The 21,940-nt window shown below is 42.5% G+C and overlaps 1 protein-coding gene across 1 annotated transcript; it reads left to right on the top strand.

The window, feature by feature from the left end:
• Positions 1-13,233: 13,233 nt before the first annotated feature.
• On the top strand, positions 13,234-21,940 carry LOC123399468 (phenylacetaldehyde reductase-like). Its single transcript, XM_045093880.1, has 6 exons — positions 13,234-13,475; positions 13,554-13,723; positions 19,564-19,749; positions 20,806-20,968; positions 21,175-21,364; positions 21,501-21,940. The coding sequence occupies exons 1-6, from the start codon at positions 13,361-13,363 to the stop codon at positions 21,706-21,708; spliced, it is 1,032 nt and encodes a 343-aa protein (XP_044949815.1). The 5' UTR covers positions 13,234-13,360; the 3' UTR covers positions 21,709-21,940.

Here is a 21,940-nt window from a genome sequence, read left to right as displayed (position 1 = left end):
GCAAGCTCCTCCATCGCCTTTAATGTCGTAGCCCTTTGCTTCTCGGCTTCGGATCGAGCCTTTTTAAGCTCGACACACAAGGCATCCATCTCCTTATCGGCCACAGGAACAATTTATAAACACACATTAGTACTCAAATTGTTTCAAACAAAACAACTTATGGTGCATGTTTCAAATATTTACCTTGCGCTTTCTCCATCTACTTCTTTAGCACATCAATATCCTTCTTTGATCATGCAAGCTTATGGTTCAGATCCTCCAAATCTTTCAAGTTGGAGGCCGAGGAAGAAGCAAAGGCCTACATAATAGAGCATATGTAGCATACAAGACTCTGAGTATGAGATCGATCCTCTTGTAGGCTACAAGAGTCTCGAGGGCTGCTGCATATTCGCCTTACTCTCTAAAGAGCAGTAAAAAATCGACCCCAAGTCAGTTTTCTGAAAACTAACTTAAGCCTTCGGGGTTGCTGTGTTCATGCTTTCAGCTGATGGATCATTATTTTTAGCAACATCTTGTCTTCGAACACACATTTTTTTTCAAAATGCCATCCTTAAAGGGCTACTGTGCATAGTTAGTATCACCTACAAGGCCAAAGTTATAAAAACTGATAGATGTAAAGTTTGTTTATCTCAAATCCTTTTGAGAGGCAAAGGAAGGCCACAATTGTTCCGGCCTTTGCGGACCGGAATTGTGTGTACGCCATGCCGAGAAGGGCATCGTGCTCGTGAAGGATAGATAAATTTATTAAGTCTGCCTCTATCTCCTTTTGACATTCCAAAGGATCGGCTTACCCGAGGTCAAGCGAAGACGATAATGTACCGTGACGGGAGGGGGGGTGGCCACCTCTGTCAAGTGTTGCGGTCCTTGAGCTATAGTGACCAAGAACTCTAGGCAGTTGAGCACCGGCTTATCTAGAACTTGGGGAACCTTCTCCCCTTGGTCGTCGACGACCAAGGTATGGATCTCGTCCATGGACACATAAGCACCCCCCCCCCCCCCGCGCCCTTTGTGTCAAATACGAGAGGATTCAGGTGCGACGTGACCTTGTGGGTTGGGGCATGATTCACTAGTAGAAAACAAGGCTATCGTTCGGCCCTGGCCAGCCCATTAGTCTTGGTTCTTCAAGAACTGGGACCAATGGGGGGTATTAGACCCGGTTCGTGAGCCCAGGGGGCGGCCGGGGCCTCGTGGGCATTGGTCCCGGTTCGTGTAGAACCATTTGTCCCGGTTCGAGCCACGAACCGGGACCAATGGTCCTCGCTGCTGGCCCACAACCATTGGGGTTCGTGGCATGAACCGGGACAAATAACTTGCCTATATATACCCACCGCCGCGGCAGAGCACTCCACAGTGCTTTGTTTTTTCAACCCGGCGAGGTTTCTAGTTCACCTCCTATGCACATGAGGTGTTCGATGAAATGCCCGAGCCATACTAGTTAAGCTTTCTCGTCTCGAAGCTCGACCTAGGAGCTCCATTTTTTTTCGAGATTTGTCTAGATTTAGGGGTCTGTCATGCCCCGTCCTTGTTTTCACCACCGTTGATCGCCCGCTCTGATCTCGTCGCCGGCACCACCGTGGTGAGCCTCTTGTTCTTATCTTCTTTATGATACTTGTCTGATTTTCTTACTTTAGATAGATATTTGTCTGATTTTCTTAATTTTGACACACATAATTATATGTAATGCACGCAGATGAACCGGCAATGGATGTATGGTGACAGACACACCTCCGAGCACATTAAGGGCGTGCTTATTTTTCTCGAAGTGGCTGAGGCAAACAAGCAGAATGGTTTTATGTGTTGTCCATGCAGTAAATGTGGGAATACGAAGTCTTACTCTGACCGGAAAATCCTTCACACCCACCTGCTTTACAAGGGTTTCATGCCACAGTATAATGTTTGGACGAGGCACGGAGAAATAGGGGTTATGATGGAAGACGGCGAAGAAGAAGAGGACGATGACAACTATGTGCCCCCTGAATATGGTGATGCTACAACGGGGGAAGCTGCTGAAGATCAAGAGGAACCAGACGATGTGCCCGATGATGCTGCAACGGGGGAAGCTGCTGAAGATCAAGAGAAACCAGACGATGTGCCCGATGATGATCTCCGCCGGGTCATTGTCGAAGCAAGGACGCAATGCAAAAGTCAAAAGGAGAAGCTGAAGTTCGATCGCATGTTAGAGGATCACAAAAAAAAGTTGTACCCCAATTGTGAAGATGGCAACACAAAGCTGGGTACCGTACTGGAATTGCTGCAGTGGAAGGCAGAGAATGCTGTGCCTGACAAAGGATTTGAGAAGCTACTGAAAATATTGAAGAAGAAGCTTCCAAAGGATAATGAATTGCTCGACAGTACGTACGCAACAAAGAAGGTCGTATGCCCTCTAGGATTGGAGGTGCAGAAGATACATGCATGTCCTAATGACAGCATCCTCTACCGCGGTGCGTACGAGGATTTGTAAGCATGCCCGGTATGCGGTGCATTGCGGTATAAGATCAGACGAGATGACCCTCGTGATGTTGACAGTGAGCCCCGCAGGAAGAGAGTTCCTGCGAAGGTGATGTGGTATGCTCCTATAATACCACAGTTGAAACGACTGTTCAGAAACAAAGAGCATGCAAGTTGATGCGATGGCATAGTGAGGACCGTAAGAAAGACGGGAAGTTGAGAGCACCCGCTGACGGGTCGCAGTGGAGAAAAATCAAGAGAGAGTGCTGGGTTGAGTTTGCACGTGACACAAGGAACATATGGTTTGGTTTAAGCGCGGATGGCATTAATCCGATCGGGGAGCAGAGCAGCAATCACAACACCTGGCCCGTGACTCTATGTATGTATAACCTTTCTCCTTGGATGTGCATGAAGCGGAAGTTCATTATGATGCCAGTTCTCATCCAAGGCCCTAAGCAACCCGGCAACGACATTGATGTGTACCTAAGGCCATTAGTTGAAGAACTTTTACAGCTGTGGAATGGAAACGGTGTATGTGCGTGGGATGAGCACAAACAGGAGGAATTTAACTTGCACGTGTTGCTATTTGTAACCATCAACGATTGGCCCACTCTCAGTAACCTTTCACGACAGACAAACAAGGGATACCACGCATGCAGACACTGTTTAGCTGACACCGAAAGTATATACCTGGGAAGCTGCAGGAAGAATGTGTACCTGGGCCATCGTCGATTTCTTCCGACCAACCATCAATGTCGAAAGAAAGGCAAGCATTTCAAAGGCGAGGCAGATCACCGAAAGAAGCCCGCCATGCGTACTGGTGATCACGTACTTGCTATGGTCAATGATTTACACGTAATCTTTGGAAAGGGTCCCGGCGGACTAGCTGTTCCGAGTGACGCTGGGGGACACGCACCCATGTGGAAGAAGAAATATATATTTTGGGACCTACCCTACTGGAAAGACCTAGAGGTCCGCTCTTCGATAGACGTGATGCACGTGACGAATAACCTTTGCGTCAACCTGCTAGGCTTCTTGGGCGTGTATAGGAAGACAAAAGAAACAGCTGAGGCACGGGAGGACCTGCAACGTTTGCACGAAAAAGACGGCATGCCTCCAAAGCAGTATGAAGGTCCTGCCAGCTACGCTCTTACCAAAGAAGAGGAGGAAATCTTCTTTGAATGCCTGCTTAGTATGAAGGTCCTGACTGGCTTCTCGTCGAATATAAAGGGAATAATAAATATGGCAGAGAAAAAGTTTCAGAACCTAAAGTCTCATGACTGCCACGTTATTATGACGCAACTGCTTCCGGTTGCATTGAGGGCGCTTCTACCAGAAAACGTCCGATTAGCCATTGTGAAGCTATGTGCATTCCTCAATATAATCTCTTAGAAGGTGATCGATCCAGAAATCATACCAAGGCTAAGGAGTGATGTGGTGCAATGTCTTGTAAGTTTCGAGCTGGTGTTCCCACCATCCTTCTTCAATATCATGACGCACGTCCTAGTTCATCTAGTTGACGAGATTGTCATTCTGGGCCCCGTATTTCTACACAATATGTACCCCTTTGAGAGGTTCATGGGAGTCCTAAAGAAATATGTCCGTAACCGCGCTAGGCCAGAAGGAAGCATCTCCATGGGCCATCAAACAGAGGATGTCATTGGGTTTTGTGTTGACTTCATTCCTGACCTTAAGAAGATAGGTCTCCCTAAATCGTGGTATGAGGGGAGACTGACTGGAAAAGGCACGCTGGGAGGGGAGACAATAATATGCAGGGACAGATATTCTTGGTCTCAAGCACACTGCACAGTTCTACAGAACTCTACCTTGGTGACCCCTTATGTCGATGAACACAAGAACAGTCTGCGCTCCAAACACCCGGAGCAGTGCGACGGCTGGATTACATGTGAACACATCAGGACTTTCAGCAGTTGATTGGAAACACATCTTAGAGATGAAAACACTGTTTGTGATGAGCTGTACTCGTTGTCCAGGGGACCATCTTCGACTGTTACAATTTGGAAAGGATACGAGATAAATGGGAATACATTTTACACGATCGCCCAAGATCAAAAGAGCACCAACCAAAACAACGGTGTTCGCTTTGATGCAGCCACCTAGAGGGGAAAGGACACATATTATGGTTACATAGTGGACATATGGGAACTTGACTACGGAGCAGATTTTAAGGTCCCTTTGTTTAAGTGCAAATGGGTCAATCTGTCAGGAGACGGGGTACAGGTAGACCCACAATATGGAATGACAACAGTGGATCTGAACAATCTTGGGTACACTGATGAACCGTTCGTCCTAGCCAATTTTGTGGCACAGGTTATCTATGTGAATGACATGTCTACCAAACCGAGAAAAAGAAAAAATAAGGAAGCGAATACATCATACGATGAGCCAAAGCGCCACATAGTTCTTTCAGGAAAAAGGGACATCGTGGGAGTGGAGGGCAAGACAGACATGTCCGAAGATTATGAAAAGTTTCATGAAATTCCTCCCTTCAAAGTCAAGGCTGACCCAAGCATCCTGCTAAATGATGAAGATTATCCATGGTTACGGCGCAATAAGGAAAGGACACAAGCGAAGAAAAAGTAAAGACTTTCTCCACAACTATTATGATGATACCATGCCAACTTTCAACCTTTTTGTAGTTCATTTGAAATGCATGTTGTAACAGAGAAGTTTCCGTATGAAATCCTGATACTTCGAAAGAGATTGTCCGTTTTGTACACGAAGTGCATCCAGTTTTTGTCGTAACCCTCTCAACTTTCTTGCATATGCTATGTGGATGAAATGATGATACCATGCCAAAATAAAAGAGAGGCGCAATGCTCACCTGCACATTGCTTAGCTTCAGGCCAACGTGCAGGTGAGCATTGTGCTTCTCCCTTCATCGCCTTTACACTCAGGGCTTTGGAACCGCTGCGAGTGCCTCTCGCTTGGCGAGGTGGGACTAAAAAACAGCTGCAGAAAGAATCAACTAAAAAACTCTTTTACCGGTTCATGCCACGAACCGGTACTAAAAGGTGCTCGTGTGGCCCGAGCCTTAAAACCTGTACCAAATAAAATGCCTTTGTAACAACCTTAGAACTGGTACTAAAGGAATCAACTAAAAAGCTTTTATAAACCTCTAGTATTATTGAAACTAAAATTATATAAAATTTTGTTACAAACTTTAATAGCAAAAAGAATTATCATAAAAGAAAATAAATAAGTAATTAGAATTTTGTTCAAAACATTAAAAGAAAAAACAATTATCATAAAAGAAAATAAATAAGTAATTAGAATTTTGTTACAAACTTTAATATCCAAAAGAATTATCGTAAAAGAAAATAAATAAGTAATTAGAAACAAAAAAAGCAAAAAAACTGGGGAAAAATTAAAATAAAGGAATCAACTAAAAAGCTTTTATAAACCTCTAGTATTATTGAAACTAAAATTATATAGAATTCTGTTACAAACTTTATTAGAAAAAAGAATTATCATAAAAGAAAATAAATAAGTAATTAGAATTTTGTTCAAAACATTGAAATCAAAAAGAATTATCATAAAAGAAAATAAATAAGTAAGTAGAATTTTGTTACAAACTTTAATAGCAAAAAGAATTATCGTAAAATAAAATAAATAAGTAATTAGAAACAAAAAAGAAAGCAAAAAAGAGAAAAACAATTAAAAAAGTGCCACCTACAGGGCCACCACGGCGTGCCTATGACTAGAAACCCATTACTAGGGCCAGGATGCAGGGCCGCAGTAGGCCCAATAGGCCCACAAGCACAGAGAGTGATTTTAGGCCCGTAAGCCTGCAGTAGAGAGGAGCTCGAAGTGGTTGGTTCGGCACGGCTTATAAAACCACTCCGAGCCCCTCTCGGCTAGCGAGGTGGGACTAAAGATAGCACTGCACCACGCAAGGCCTTTGGTCCCGGTTGGTGGCACCAACCGGGACTAAAGGGAGGCATTGGTACCGGTTGGTGCCACCAACCGTTACCAAAGGCCTCTGCTTCCCGCCCTTTGGGCTACTGAAAGGAGACCTTTGATCCCGGTTTGTGCCACCAACCGGTACCAATGCCTCTGCTTCCTGCCCGTCAGGCTGCTGAAAAGAGACCTTTGGTCCCGGTTGGTGCCACCAACCAGGACTAAAGGTGGGGCTATATAAGCAACAGTTTATAAATTTTGATCTCTCCCCCTCTCTCCATTCGATCCCGACGCCGACGCCGCCCCTGCCCCCGACGCTGCAGGCTGCCGGAGTCGCTGCCGCCCGCGAAGCCGTCCTCGTCGTCGCCGCCACCTACGTCGGCCGCCTGCGCCTCCTCCATCCGCCCGCCGACGAGCATCCCAGCCCTCCTCTGCTTCCCACGGTGAGATCCGCCGCCACTCCGCTCTCTCCTCCTCTAGCTCCGGATGATCCCGTCGGTAGGCGCCCCTCCTCTCCCCACGTCGTGCTCAGAGCCCCCATCCTCTCCCCTCTCCGGCAGGGCCGGTCCTGCGAATCTGATACTTGTGCATCTTGATCTATTTTGGTAGTCCTGCATATCGGATACTTGTGCATTTCTGATACTTGTGCATTTCGGATACTCTAGGAACATCATTTCCTTTGATATGCTCATCCTATGTTGTCCTGCATGAGCAATGGGATTAGATATGCAATATTTGCTCACTGGAATAAACATTTCTGCCACTTTGGCAAAACTTATGGTAGTTGAATTAATCTAATGTTGTTACCAACCAAAAGATGGCATATATTAATTCTTGTTCATTAGATTTTTAGTTGTAGTGCAATATGAGACAGATAATTAAATTTTGTGGACAGTATGGCAACGTGTTTTTCTGTGAAATTAAAGGGGGTGACCAATTAAGGAAGCTGAACGACAATATTTTTGACCATACAAAAGTAAAAAATGAACCTGACTACAATATTTAATTATCTGTGCTAGCAGCCGACTATTTAAGTGATTACAACAATACTATATAATTTCTGATTTATAAGGCATGTCCATTTGATTTGATCATCAATTTAATCAAAAATAAAAAGGAATAGCCAATAAGTTACCATCTGGTTAGCATGAACTTGTCTTATAAGTTAACATCTGGTTAGCACGAACTTGTGTTTTATTTCCTTTATTTAGTCATATGCATGTGAACTTATTTCTTTATCCTTTTAGAATATAACAACTAGTATTACCACCATAGTGAATATAGCTTTGGTTTTATTTATTTATAGTAAGTGCTTAGTAGTTGAACTAGTTGATTTAATAAAACTACTTTATTTTACTATATATAGAAGTAGTTTATTTTTAGCAAGAAAATTAATAGAACTAGTTTATTTTTTAGTTGATTTCATGATGCCTATCCCGCATCCTCGTCGTCGACTCGGCGGAGGACACCTGCTTGATTAGATGGGCCATGTCCGGGACTGGGCTCCGCCGGACTAGTATTGGGAGGTGCTACCTTCCGGGGGACGTAGGTTGGTGAGGAGGCAACCCGTTGTTGACCCGATCCTTGTTTGGTGGCGGTCGCGTGGGCCAGTGTCGGTGCCGAGGCTTCCGGATACCGTGGAGGTGGTACGTCACCGTGTCAGCGAGGAGGACGAGCACGTCCGTCGCTACATGGTTGCATTGGAGGGCAGGTTCGACAATACCTGGCAGGTTCTTCAGGGATCTCACTTGAGCTATGATCCTGTGATGGTTCCTTATCTTTGGGTGTCCACGGCCCGCGACGATACCCGTCGGGCGCTACGATTCTAGCTGTATTAGTGATGCTATATGTATGACAAAAGATGATGTAGTTTTGTTTATAATTGAATGCATGCTAATTTGAATACTACTTTATTTTACGATTTGGTTTTGCTTATTGAATGCTCAAATTGGAAAAGTACTCCTACTTTGAATGCTAAAATTGGAGAGCACTATGCAGAAATCTAGGAGCCCCCTCCATCATCCACGTCGTCGTCCCCGTCACCGACCCCCCTCCGACCTCGAGTCAGGGTCTATATTGTTTTATGCTATTTTACCTTAAAGAGGGTATTTAATTAGGTCCTACCTAATACTGATGATCATGTTGCTGTAAATGTTGTATGACAATGTTGTAAAGGGTAGTAATTGGTCTCTTCAGCTGCTTTTCAGAGATGGAGTTCTTCACGATTATACTTGAGAAATCCTCCAGCAAGCAGGTGCTGCCGGACAATTTTGTGAAGATGCTGGACGGCCATCGGCCACAGAACATGAAGCTAAGGCAGGCCGACAACGGGCTTCACAAGCTGTGGGACGTGGAGGTGGTGTTCGACACCGATGGAAGCATGTACCTAGATCGTGGCTGGAAGCAGTTCGTCCGTGCCTACGACCTGCGGCACGGGTACTTCCTTGTCTTCAGGTACGACGACAACGCCACATTCGCCATGAAGGTATTCGACACGACTATGTGTCGGAGGCGCTACCAGGACGAAGACGATGCCAGTATGCTTTGTCTCTTCTTCCTCTCCATTAGGCTATGTCTCACACCCATTTTAAAAAAAACTTTTTTGCATTTGGCAAGGCAATGGGAGCAGGAGCAGCGAGTACTGACAATGTTGTAAAGGGTAGTAATTGGTCTCTTCTGCTGCTTTTCACATATGAAGTTCTTCACGATTATACTTGAGAAATCCTCCAGCAGGCAGGTGCTGTCGGACGATTTTGTGGAGATGTTGGACGGTCATCGGCCATAGAACATGAAGCTGAGGCAGTCCGGCAACGGGCTTCGCAAGCTGTGGGACGTGGAGGTGGCGTTCGACACCGATGGAAGCATGTACCTAGATCGTGGCTGGAAGCAGTTCGTCCGTGCCTACGACCTGCGGCACGGGTACTTCCTTGTCTTCAGGTACGACGACAACGCCACGTTCGCCGTGAAGGTGTTCGAGACGACTATGTGTCGGAGGCGCTACCAGGACGACGACGATGCCAGTACGCTCTGTCTCTTCTTCCTATCCATTAGGCTATGTCTCACACCCATTTTAAAAAAAAATGCATTTGGCAAGGCAATGGGAGCAGGAGCAGCGAGTACTGCGACAGGTGCTATGTCCACGGCATCAGCGACTTTGGCTATAGCAAAAGTAGCAGCGACTCTGGCTACAACAAAAGTAGCAGCGACGATGGCCTCGCGATGGTGATCCCACAGCTGGGCGACAGGGCCATGCCAATTCTGGTAGAGGAGTACATCCCACAGCCTGGCCTGGGGCTTCGCCACTCTAAGCGCATTAGGATGATGAAGGAGAAGGTGAAGAAGCAGGAGTGAAGATCTTAAGAATCTGATGGAGCTTTAATCTTTATAGTGTAAACCTTTTAAGTACGATAGTGTTGAACTGCTACTGCACTTTTAAGTATGATGGTGGTATGCCTGATGAAATTTTGTGCATGCTCATGGATGCTCATTGATGAAAGATAAAATTATTTATTTTTGTGCTTGCTCATGGATGCTCCTTGGTTGGTGTATATAACAACCTAAATTAACCCCTAAACCAGCCCCTTTCAAAAAAACTCAGCTTCAGCCAGGTGCTGATGCGTGGATGCCTTTTGGTCCCGGTTGGTGTCACCAACCGGGACTAAAGGCCCCCCTGCCTGGCCTGGCCGCAGCGACCACGTGGAGGCCCATCTGTCCCGGTTGGTGTAAGAACCGGGACTAAAGGCCGAGGGCATTAGTAACGACCTTTTAGTCCCGGTTCCAAAACCGGGACAGAAGGCCCTTACGACCGGGACAAAAGGCCCTTTTTCTACTAGTGATTTGTGCTCGCACCCGAGGAGTTCTTGGCCAGGTTGGCCAGAAGAATACGATCGCTCAAATCCTCCTCAATGGGGAAGTGTAAAAGTGTGTTGGAAAAGCAAAAGATAAACAAGTTAAAACATATTGATCAAGACTACTTCATAGTATAAAGACGATAGGGGGTGCAAATTAAATATGTTCGTGGGGGGCTTCTCCCTACGTGGTTGAGGTCAGTGTCCTCAGAGGACTTGGAATCGGCTGCCTCTATTAGAACTGAGGACCGACTTGCGGCATGGGCCTTCTGTAGCCATTTGAATTGCTAAGGAGGGTCAACCTTTGAGATGTCCTCGCATATCGCTCTTTTCCCCCTCCTAGAGGAATGTACCTCATCCTCCTCCTTCTCCTCGTTGGAGTAAGTTTTAGAGGGGAAACTGCGGATGCTCTCGGTTTTGGCATCTGAGGTGTCTCCTTGGATAGACATGCCTTTCGATCTAGTCTTGTTCTCCCCCTTCTCCTTGACCGCAACGATGTAAGGTTTCTTGGTCAAGAGCTCTTGGAGCTGAGGGGTTCAGGATTCCTCCGGCAATGGTGACGAGGATCCCATCTTTTGGACCTTAGTGGGCCAGGCCTGGTCATATGACATATAGTCGATCACCTTTGTTAAAGATAAAAGCAGTAAAGGACTTGTTGAAGTAGACATTATGCATAGAATATACCTCTGTTGAGGGGTTAGCATGAATTAAGCCAAGGTCCACATCTCGGCTTGGGAAGTCATTCTTTGTGGGCTTGAATAGAGTCGTCCACATCCCAACAAGGTTAGCGCGGAAGAAGTGATTTATGGGCACCTCATCCTCTATTTTATAGGGCCACATTCGGTTAGCTCGGAGTTTAAGAGGGAGTATCCAGTGGTGGAGCATGATGTGGGCCACATCCACCAATTTGACGCCTCGTGTAACCATCTGCTTGAGCTTGCCTTGCAACATCTTCACCTCATCTTGATCCCTTAGAGCATGGTTAATAGTATAGCCAACTGCTGGCTATAAGCAGTCTTATAGCCCATCTTATAGCTAGCTTGTACAATAGTTAGCTATAAAAGAGTACTACTTTTATCATATATGACCCACCTTTCATTCTCACAAAGCACCTAGGAGCACGTGCTAGAGCTGGCTCTTCACGAAGAGCCCGCTTCCCTTCTCTCTCCTCTTCTCTCTCATCCAACTCAGCAAAAATATAGTATTTTAATCCTTACAGCCTGCAGAGTGTACCTTATTGTACTTGCTCTTAGTGAGGACCTTTCATGACCCAAGAGTCAAGACTTATTGGCGGCTCTGTTGTGAATGTTGGGGACCCCAACTAGCCCTTAGCTCGTAGGTCGGTCAAATAAAACCATTCCTACTATCAAATCTTAATTGTCTCCACAGAGGCCCTCTTTGGCCGGAGAACCTTGGGAAGTTTAGTAATGATGGCCCCTCCGCATTCGGCGAGTTGGGAGCGAGTACTCTTTGGCTAGACATTCAATATTTTCAGTCACAAACTGAAGTGGGTGTCGTGGTTTTGTCACGGTAGATGTCCTCGTGAAAGGACTTAAGGATGGAGCCATCGCACCTTGGTGGCGACTCAAAGGGGGTGAGCGAAAGCAAGACTCAGATTTACCTAGGTTCGGCCCCTTGTGTGGAGGTAAAAGCCTACGTCCTGCTTTGTGTAGATTGATGATGGTTTCGATTACAAGGAGGGCGTAACTCGCCTGTCCCAGCTCTCGATGATTTCTAACTTGCCCTATCTTCTCCAGGGACTCGCCTTTATATACAGGTCGAGGCCCTAGGATTTACAAGAGTCCTGGCTATGCTACAAATCGTAGCTTTCCCTATCTCTAAGTCGCCGTGTCTTCAAAGACTAGAAACCTCCCCGACGGTCTATCTTCTATATAGCTCCCGAACCGCCATCTGGCTCCTGGGCCAAGGCCTGTATTACCAATGGATAAGTCGCCCCTTTAATGACCCGGCCTAACTAGGGCGGGTTACACCGCAGGTAATATCCCCAACAGGTACCCCACTTAGACCTGGTCGAAAGATCAAATGTGGAAGGTCATGACTTGTTGTGTTGTCTTGCACAACATGATCATTGAGAGTGAGTAGGAGGAGCCAGTATTTGACACTGAACCATATTACAGGCAAGGTCCTATTGTCTAAGTTGATCACCAGCTACGTCAACCTGGACTGCCTTCCTCAACATGCGTCAGGAGATCCGAGACCCATACGTATTAACAATTGCAACACGGTTTGGTGGAGCACCTATGCAGGCTGAAGAGCAACGCCTAGCTCCTTTTTGATTTGTATTGACTTGTTAAACTATTTTTTGATTTGCATTGATTTCTGTGATGAATTATGAAATAAAAAATAACTATTGTTGTTTAATTTATGCTGAAAAATATCGATATGAGTCAAAAATGGATCGAATTTACGTCGAAACTGGACCGAAAGCAACGGCTTGGGGTGTCATTGAGTGGGCGGCTGGGAAGCCGAGCCCCTATGCCGTTTTTTGCACCGACGGGTCTCCAACCAGCGGAGCCGAACGGACGGATGCTCTAAGAGCATGGTTAATAGTATAGCCAACTGCTGGCTATAAGCAGTCTTATAGCCCATCTTATAGCTATCTTGTACAATTGTTATTTATAAAAAAATAATGCTTTTATCATATATGACTCACCTTCCATTCTCACAAAGCACCTAGGAGCATGTGCTAGAGCTGGCTCTTTACGAAGAGCCCGCTTCCCTTCTCTCTCATCTTCTCTCTCATCCAACTCAACAAAAATATAGTATTTTAATCCTTACAGCATGCTGACTGTACCTTATTGTATTTGGTCTAACAACCAGAAACGCACAAGAAGGCATTTTGGCACCATCCAGCCGGTGACGAAAAGGTCGCGGCGGGTTGGGTTCCGACTTCCGAGGTTACGCACCAACTGCTCCTTTTTCGTCTCGACACCCTGTGGCGAGGAGTCCTAGTAATCTTTTGCTGCCGATTGGCGCCGTGGAGTCTAGCTACCGGAAGTGGGTGGAGAAAGTCTCAAGCCCCCAGGCTGCGACGCAGACATAAAGAGCCGACGAGGCAGCAGCATTCCAGCCAACCAGCCCTGTCCCGCGGGTGTAGACTCGGGTAGAAGAAGAGGAGGAGGATGGCACCGCCGCCACACGTGTGCGTGACCGGCGGCGGCGGGTTCATCGCCTCGTGGCTCGTCAAGCTGCTCCTCTCCCGGGGCTACGCCGTCCACGCCACCGTCCGCGACCCATGTACGTCTTCCCCTGGTATTATATACACCCGGCCGGTGCTCCTCCAGCCAAGTTGGTAATGGCGGGGTGCTGTTTCAGGTGATCCGAAGAACGCCCATCTGATGCAGCTGGACGGGGCGGCCGAGAACCTGCGGCTGTTCAAGGCCGACGTGCTCGACCGCGCCGCGCTGGCCGCCGCCGTCGAGGGGTGCGAGGGCGTCTTCCATCTCGCGTCCCCTGTGCCCGTCGATAAGCTCGTCGATCCAGAGGCAAGTACACATCTGCCAATTCACCGTGTGCGTCGTCGTACGATTGTTGGTTCGCAAAAATTTGCATAATTCCCACTATTTCTTCGATGGAGGAGAAGCCAACATTATCCTCCTGAACTTGTCCTATGCAGGTTTCGTTTTATAAACTTTATTTATTTATTTGGTTTAGTTTAGACTCTAAAATTTTAAGACAATGACGGTTTTGTCCTACTCCCTCTGTGCGTGTACTAAATCAGCGACACTATTTTGGAATTTATTAAGCTGTGCTACATCACGCATCTATATCTATACACTCTCTTTCATGGCATTTATTTATCTTTCTTTTGGCAGTTAAACCATATGTCAATTTTAGATGTAAGATAGCCATCTTGTTCACTGAGTTATGCCCGATTTACTAAAACATGTTGTATAAATTTTAAACACGAACTTTGAACTATTTTTTAACCTTAAATAGCTTTAGCTATAATTGAACAATATTGGTTGCTTAATTATTCCCGATTTAATAAAATTTCAAATTATTCTGTGTAGCTTGAATTTTGAACTTAAAACTAAAACATGAAGTTTCTCTCAAACCATATGTTAACTTTATCTAAAGTTTTTTATCATATTTATAATTGAATTATAAATAATCTTTATACAAAAAAGATCGATTCACACGCAGTTTTATTACTATTTGATTGGAGGCAATTTTATAGTTGATGGAAGCATGAGACTAATGCTTTTTAAACAAGTGATTTTTTTCAACAATGCATCATCATTCAATTTGTGCTTCCACGTGATTCATTTGCAAAGCAAAAAAAACTTTATACTAAAAGATTGTTTTCTTGCCAATTTTATTACTATTTTTGGAAGCAATTTTATAGTTGATGGAAGCACCACATTGATAGTTGATGGAAGCACCAATTTTATAGCAATTCTATATACACTATTTGGTTTTAATCAATTTTATAGTTGATGGAAGCACACAAACTTGTTATAGATATTCATATTGTACGATTAGTAATAATAACAATATTTTATATCCACCACATACGTTATACTAAATACCATACCACTTGGAAGAAAGGATGATTATATATTACTCCAAAATGCCATTGGTTCCATTAAAGAAATCTAGTAGTGCAGAACAAACTATCTTGCACGTAAAGTGTTTACCATACAACCTAATATCAAGAGTAGTGCATCATTTGTTTTTTATTAAATTAATGTTCACCAAACTCCCAAAAGTTAAATATTAAATATATATGCATGATGCTCACCTAATACATTGACCGAAATAAGATGGAGATCGATAAAAGGAAAATTAATATACAAACGAATATCGGTTGTGGTGTCTTTTAATATAATGATAAAATTTAACTAACAAAAGAAGGTTTTACATGTGCTTTTACCGTATTTTTTGTTTTTTATCATAAGTGAAATGCTTGCGAGTGAAACTCACATTCTCTCTTCTCTGTCCAAGTTAAGAAAGCAATCACTCCTTCCGCTTCAATGTAATTAAAGTTCTAGATTTGTCTGAAGTAAAAAATTCATTAAGTTTGACCAAGTCAATATGAAAGTATATTAACATCTGCATCCAAATTTGATTCATTTGATTCATTATTATCATGTTATATATATTTGATATAGTAGATCTTTCTGTTTTTTCTATTGACTTGGTCAAACTTTTAGAAAATGACTTAGCACAATCTTAGATCTTCAATTATTTGAGAGTGGAGTAGGAACATTTTATGGCATTAATCATGGTTGTATATTTGTACATTTTGGTGCGGAAATATAAACTCGAACAATCACCCTTCTCTAGATCTCTGTAAAAAGTGGAAGCACATGGTCATATGCCCCAAAACAAATATGGTCATATTTTGGATACAAAATATCATAATATTCAGAACTCGATTGTACCCAAAAAATAAAATCAATGGAAGTCTATAGTAGTATTCCCATGCAATGTTTGGATATTTTTCATACTTTCCCAAAAGAAAACCATGTGTTTATTGAAATATATTCACAAGTGCTTACGTCGATGTTGCCCCATCATCTTACATTCTAGGCAAAACATTTGCAAAAAATAATAATCAGTTAAGGACAATGACACGCCTGAAGTTTAAACCACGGCAAGAAAAATGCGATAGTCAATCGAGTGTCGTGCATCTTGCTGTACAAATAGGGAAATAAAAAGGTGCCATACATTTTATTCTGGTCTGAGAAACAAATCAAACACCGTATCTTCATCATTGCTTTATTTAATCCGACACCACGACTTTGTACATATACATGTTGCTTGTCATGAGCAATCTGTATCTTTTTTATTTTCATTTAGAACAAACCCATGCGTTGCAACGGAAGAAAAAAATGCTACACGTTCTTAATTTATAAAAAATGATCTATAATATGAGAATTTTTAGTTACGACACAAACAAAAGTGAAATAGATTCAAAATCCAGCAACCACTCTGTATGCATATCTGGCCGATGTTATGTACGCCCGACGCCGCTATGCTCGCATGCATACTGTCGTACGTGAGTGAAAGAAATCAAGATGAACTAATCCAGAGGGCATTGGGGCAAAAAAAATTGTTCACGGTCTAGTTAGTGGTATACAATCTGACAACCTATCATAGATAGCTGGCCTCTTCCACAAATAGTCCATTTCATCTTCTCCTCCCAATTCCTATCGCTTGATTTGAATCAGCTCATAGAAGAAAAGATAAACAAAATGAGAAAACAATTAAACAAAAATCGCTTTGATTTGAGTCAGCCTGATAGAAGAAAAGAAGAAAAGGTAAACAAAAAGGGGAAAAATAAACGAAAATTGCTTGATTTGAATCAGACTGATAGAAGAAAAGAAGAAAAGGTAAACAAAAAAAGGAAAAACATATTCTAGGACAGTATTCGAACCCGGGTGTCCCAGGAAGAAGGGGCGCGCTCGAGCCAATATGCTAGGACAACTTAGTTGCCAAATTGCGGTTCAACATCTTATAAACCAATACATGGCGGAGCGATTTGTGATAAAAACGAACCGTTTTCTTTTGACTTATGGATGGCATAATGGGTAATTTTAAGCAACTTTAGGGGTAACATTTATGACGTACGACAGAAGCATTATATTTGCTTTATTATGTATAGCAAATATGCCCGTGCGTTGCAACGGGGGAAATATATACTTTATACGCTAGCCAAATAAGCGTAACATTTATTTAAGGATTGACTCTATACCCTCACATATGAGCATCCTCTGTTTTTAACATAGTGACTCATCATGTTGCCACTTAACTTTTTCTCCCACCCTCGGTGATGATGGTCGCGATGTTCACGTGATGACAATGCATTCAACGCGCTAAATCCAAGGGCTATGAGCTTGCTACTGCATGTCACATTTGTCATTATGTTGCGTAAGGGAATATTTATTTTTTTTGAAATAAATCTCACCGACCATGAACTACTTCCAATGTCTAGACATATAAAGGCTTTCGAAATCCTAATCAAATCCTAGACATAAAAGGCTTTGAATCGGTGATCATTTTTTGAATTGACATTTTTCTCGAAAATCAATAACATTTGTTTTGTGTATGAACATTTTCTGAAATGCAAGAAAAGTTTTTTAATTCATGAGCATTTTTTACTCAACAACCATGTTATGGATCGCCAAAGTTTTTTTAAAATTGGACAACACCTTTTTAAAATTTGTGTTTTTTTACTTTTTTGTAAACATTTTAAAAAATTTGATGGACACTTTTTGCAGATTCCCGAATATTTTTTGTGTACATATTCTGAAATTTATTTTCTGTACGAACATTTTTTGCCTTTTTGTTTTGTGTACGAACATTTTGTGAAATGCATGAAATTGTTTTGAATTCATGAGCATTTTTTGACTCAGCAAACATGTTTTGAATCATTTAAATTTTTTTAAAATGGGGGAACAAATTTTAAATTTTGTGTTTTTTTTACTTTTTGTAAACATTTTATAAAATTTGATGGACATTTTTTGCAGATTCCCGAACAAGTTTTGAACAAATGATCATTTTTTTCGAAATGAAGAACATGATTTTCTTTCCCTACTATTTATTTTTCAAATTGTGTTTTTGTTTTGTAATTTGCAAACAGTTTTACAAATACACCAATATATTTTGAATCCATGAAACTTCTATAATTTTCTTAAAAAATCAAATTCTCATGCATTTTATAATTTCTCGAACGTTTCTTTAAAACTCATCATATTTGAAATTTGAAAACCTTGATTTAAAATAAAGAAGGAAGAGAACAGAATAAGAAAACATAAAAAAAGAAAAGAAAAAAGAAAATGAGAAAAAGACAACGGAGTGCAGATGGGCTGGCCCGGCTCATGAAGGCACACACATAGGAGAAGGCGTTGTGTGAGAAAACAAAAAGAATGTGCAAGATGTTGGGATCGAACCCTGGTCGCCTGGTTTGGAGTGTTAGGCCTCAGCTACTACAGCGCTAGTCCTTTGGTGTTGCTATTGTAACATCCTCATGAAATAAAGGACTACGCTGCGACTTTTTGGAAAAAAAAAATCAAAGAGTTTCCGTTACTTATGGATGGCGCAGTGTGTAATTTATGTCAACTTTAGGAATAATATTAATTACGGACGACAGAAGCACTAATTGCTTTATTAGTAGGTGAAGATAAAGATAAAGATTTAGAACAAAAACTGAGCGCTTTGGTCCTTTAGAAAAAACGAGTACTTTGGATCTGCTCGCTCTAGCGATCCCAATTGGGATGCAGGTCGCGCACTAGCGACCGATTGAGAGTTTGGCCGGCCCATTTTAGTGTTTATTCCCATAGTTTCAGGAAGGTTCTAGAAACTTCTCTGAACCTCTTTTTTATTTATCTTCCAGTTTTTTCTTTATTCTTATTTTACATTTTTGTATTTTAATTTTACGATTATTTTTATTTTATATTTTTATTTTCTTTTTTGCGAACAACTTTCAAGTTTGTAAAAACAATTCGAAATTCATGAACATCTTATTAAATCATTAAAAAAATGCAAAACCACAAATATTTTTTTGCAAATTTCCAGATATGTTTAAAATCATGGACATATTCCTGATTCATGTACTTCTTACAAATTTACGAACATTGACTTTGTTTTGAATCAGCAAACATCTTTTGAAAAGTGTAAATGTTATTTGAATTTAATGAAAATTTTGTTTCAATTTTTTGATCACTTCTCCAAATTTATGAGTTTTTAAAATAATAACTATTTTCTGAATTCAAGAACATTATTTGGAGTCCGTGAAAATTTAATCTAAATCATGAACAATTTTGGATTTCCTGGCCCATATTGCGCCTAATAGGAGACCTCGCTCGCTCTCCCCTGTCTTGACTCCTCGATAAATAAATAAAAAGCCCACCACCGGGCCTTGAAGTGATAACTACCTACGCTGAACATTTCTATAATTTGGGTCCACCATGTGATGTTAGGTAGATTAAGATCACAGTTTCATAAATTTAGAAGTTTCTACAGATTGAGAGCAGGTATGATCTGACTATTGTCAGATTTTCTAGCATATCTCTCGATTTTTCCTTTGTATTGTGTGTTTAGTATATACTCCATCCGTTTCATATTACGTGGCACTCAAACGAATCTATCTAGACCATATTAATTGTTACTCAAATAGATATATCTAGAAAGTCTAGATACATTCATCTTATTTGGGTGACAATTAATATGGGACAGAGGAAGTAATTGATAATTGATAGAGATAGATAGACTCTTAGAAAAAGTGACTTTGTGTTTTTTGAGACGATTACAAATGTAGTTGGAATTGTAAAATCTTTGATGGTATGATTCTAATCTTATCCCAATTTTAATTGTGCAGTCAGAAGTAATTGCACCTACTGTGAAGGGCACCTCAAATATTTTAGAAGTTTGTTCAACTATGAAGGTCCGGAAAGTTGTTGTGGTTGCATCCACTGCTTCTGTCCATTTCAACCCGAACTGGCCTCAGGATAAATCCAAAGATGAGAGTTGTTGGTCGGACAAAAATGTGTGCATGGAAAATGAGGTTAGTATGTTTGAAGTTATAAGAATCAATATAACGTCGGTTGCAACGTGCATTGCGATGTAAGAAGCCTATTATGCAAGAGTAGAAAAACACACATGAACCTTCCATGTCGCACGCACGGGATATACTTTTCATCTGAACTCTGAAGACACATAGTGATAATAATGAGGAGTGTATTCGATCACCCATATTAGAAATCTCAAGGTTTTCTTCCCTTGATCTCCACTGACGAGGTGTCTACGTGTCGCTCTAGCACTTGTGGTGGGGAGTGCAATTCTCGTGCCGCGGCTCCGAGTAACAGATAGGTTAGGGTTCTATTCCTCGCAGGAGTGATTCTTGGATGGATGTCGACGATTCTTCTTCAAGTCAGTTTTCCGGTCTATGATCCTCCTCAATTTCGACAGTCGAAACAAATTAGATTGAGCTCTAGTGTAGATTCCTGTCAGATCCTTGTGGCGACGAGGTTAGGGTTTTTTGTTGCACGTACATAACGACGAGATTTGGTGTGAGGTTCTTCGTATGGATTCAAAGGTTCAACGACGATGGTTGTGGCTCCAAGGCGCTGGTCCTGAGGGCAGGTTGAGGAGTGGCACTTGGACGGATGTCGACGATTCTTCTTCAAGTCGGTATTCCGAGCTCCGATACTCTTCGATTACGCCCATCCAAACAAATTAGATTGAGCTCTGGTGTAGATTCCTGCCAGCCCCTTGGGGCGATAAGGTTAAGGTTTCTCACCGCGCGTACAGAATGATGAGATCTGCTGTCAAGTTTTTCGGATGGATTCAAAGGTTCAACGGCAACGATTGCTGCTCTGAGTCACTGGTCTTTAATTAGGGCACGTGCACGAAGACTTCCGGTTGTCGACAAGATCATACTTGCTCCGGTATGGGAGCGGTGAGCAACATGTCGGCGGCTCATTCTGGCGGCAGCCGACATCAATGGTCATTTGGTGGTTGTGTCATTTGGTGGTTGTGTCGTGTAATATTCCTGTCGTATTTCAAGTTCTCTTCGCTAGTCTGAGGGCTAAGTTCAACTCTTTACAATTTTGGTTGGCAGCTTTGGTACTTCCTTGCAAAAACTGTTGCTGAAGAGACAACCTGGGAATATGCAGAAAAGAATGGGCTAGACATCGTTACAGTATGCCCTTGTATTGTTTTTGGTCCACAACTACAACCTGTTGTCAATACCACCAGCGAACTTCTTCTCTATGTTATAAAAGGTCACCTCATCAACTCCTATTCTTATTCAATTTTCTTGTAGTAACATCAATTATATCTGACAAACATGTCATATAGATAGTGTTATGGAGTGGCTCAGTCGTCCGTTAGAATTTTGAAGGGAAAAAACATGAAAAATCTTACGGTGCGTCTTCGAAGAACTACTTATCTCGTGTTGTCTCCTGATTTTTTGTCAATTTCATCGCAGGAGGTCCTAATGCGATGAACGACGTGATGTTGGAGATAGTCGATGTCCGTGATGTAGCCGATGCTTTGCTTCTGGTATACGAGAAACCAGAATCATCTGGAAGATATATCAGCGCATCAAATTACATTACCACAAAAGCCATGGTGGAAATGCTAAGGAAGGCGCACCCCAACTACAATTACGTGAAGTGGTGGGTCTCTTAACATGCGATTCTTTGTATGCAGCAAATGGCACGTACTGCTTTCTGAACATAACTGCTTTGTTTCCATGGTTTGAACTGCTTTCTTTGTTTTCATTGTTTGAACTACTCTCTTTGTTTTCTGCAGCAAGACTGATGTGGAACATAGCTCTCCCATCACACCGACCTCGTCGGAAAAATTGAGAAATATGGGTTGGAAGCCAAGGAAATTGGAGGAGACGCTCCTGGATAGCGTCGAATACTACCAGAAGACGGGGCTTCTGCAGGATGCCGAGGGAGAGGGATACCCATGCCACCTTCCTGAAATGTTCAGCTTTTTTCATGCCGACGAGTAATAAAATCGAGTGTGGTAGTGGTGGGTGCCGGTGCTCGTACATATGCCATTGTGCTTGTGAAAATGTCGAATGGTACGTATCTCCGGTGACCATCCCAGGAGACAGGAGTGGAAGTGGTTAGACGATGGTGCCCTCAATGTAAAATATTCGATTTCGTAAATGTTTATATGTTTTAAGTGAGCTTGGTCAAATATTAAACAAGTTTGACCTTGGAAATAATTAAGTTGGAAAG

Source organism: Hordeum vulgare, chromosome 5H, assembly GCF_904849725.1.
Source record: "Hordeum vulgare subsp. vulgare chromosome 5H, MorexV3_pseudomolecules_assembly, whole genome shotgun sequence".
Classification (NCBI taxonomy): domain Eukaryota; kingdom Viridiplantae; phylum Streptophyta; class Magnoliopsida; order Poales; family Poaceae; genus Hordeum; species Hordeum vulgare.
The sequence above is the reverse complement of the archived record's forward strand: the minus strand, read 5'-3'. Positions and strand labels throughout refer to the sequence as shown.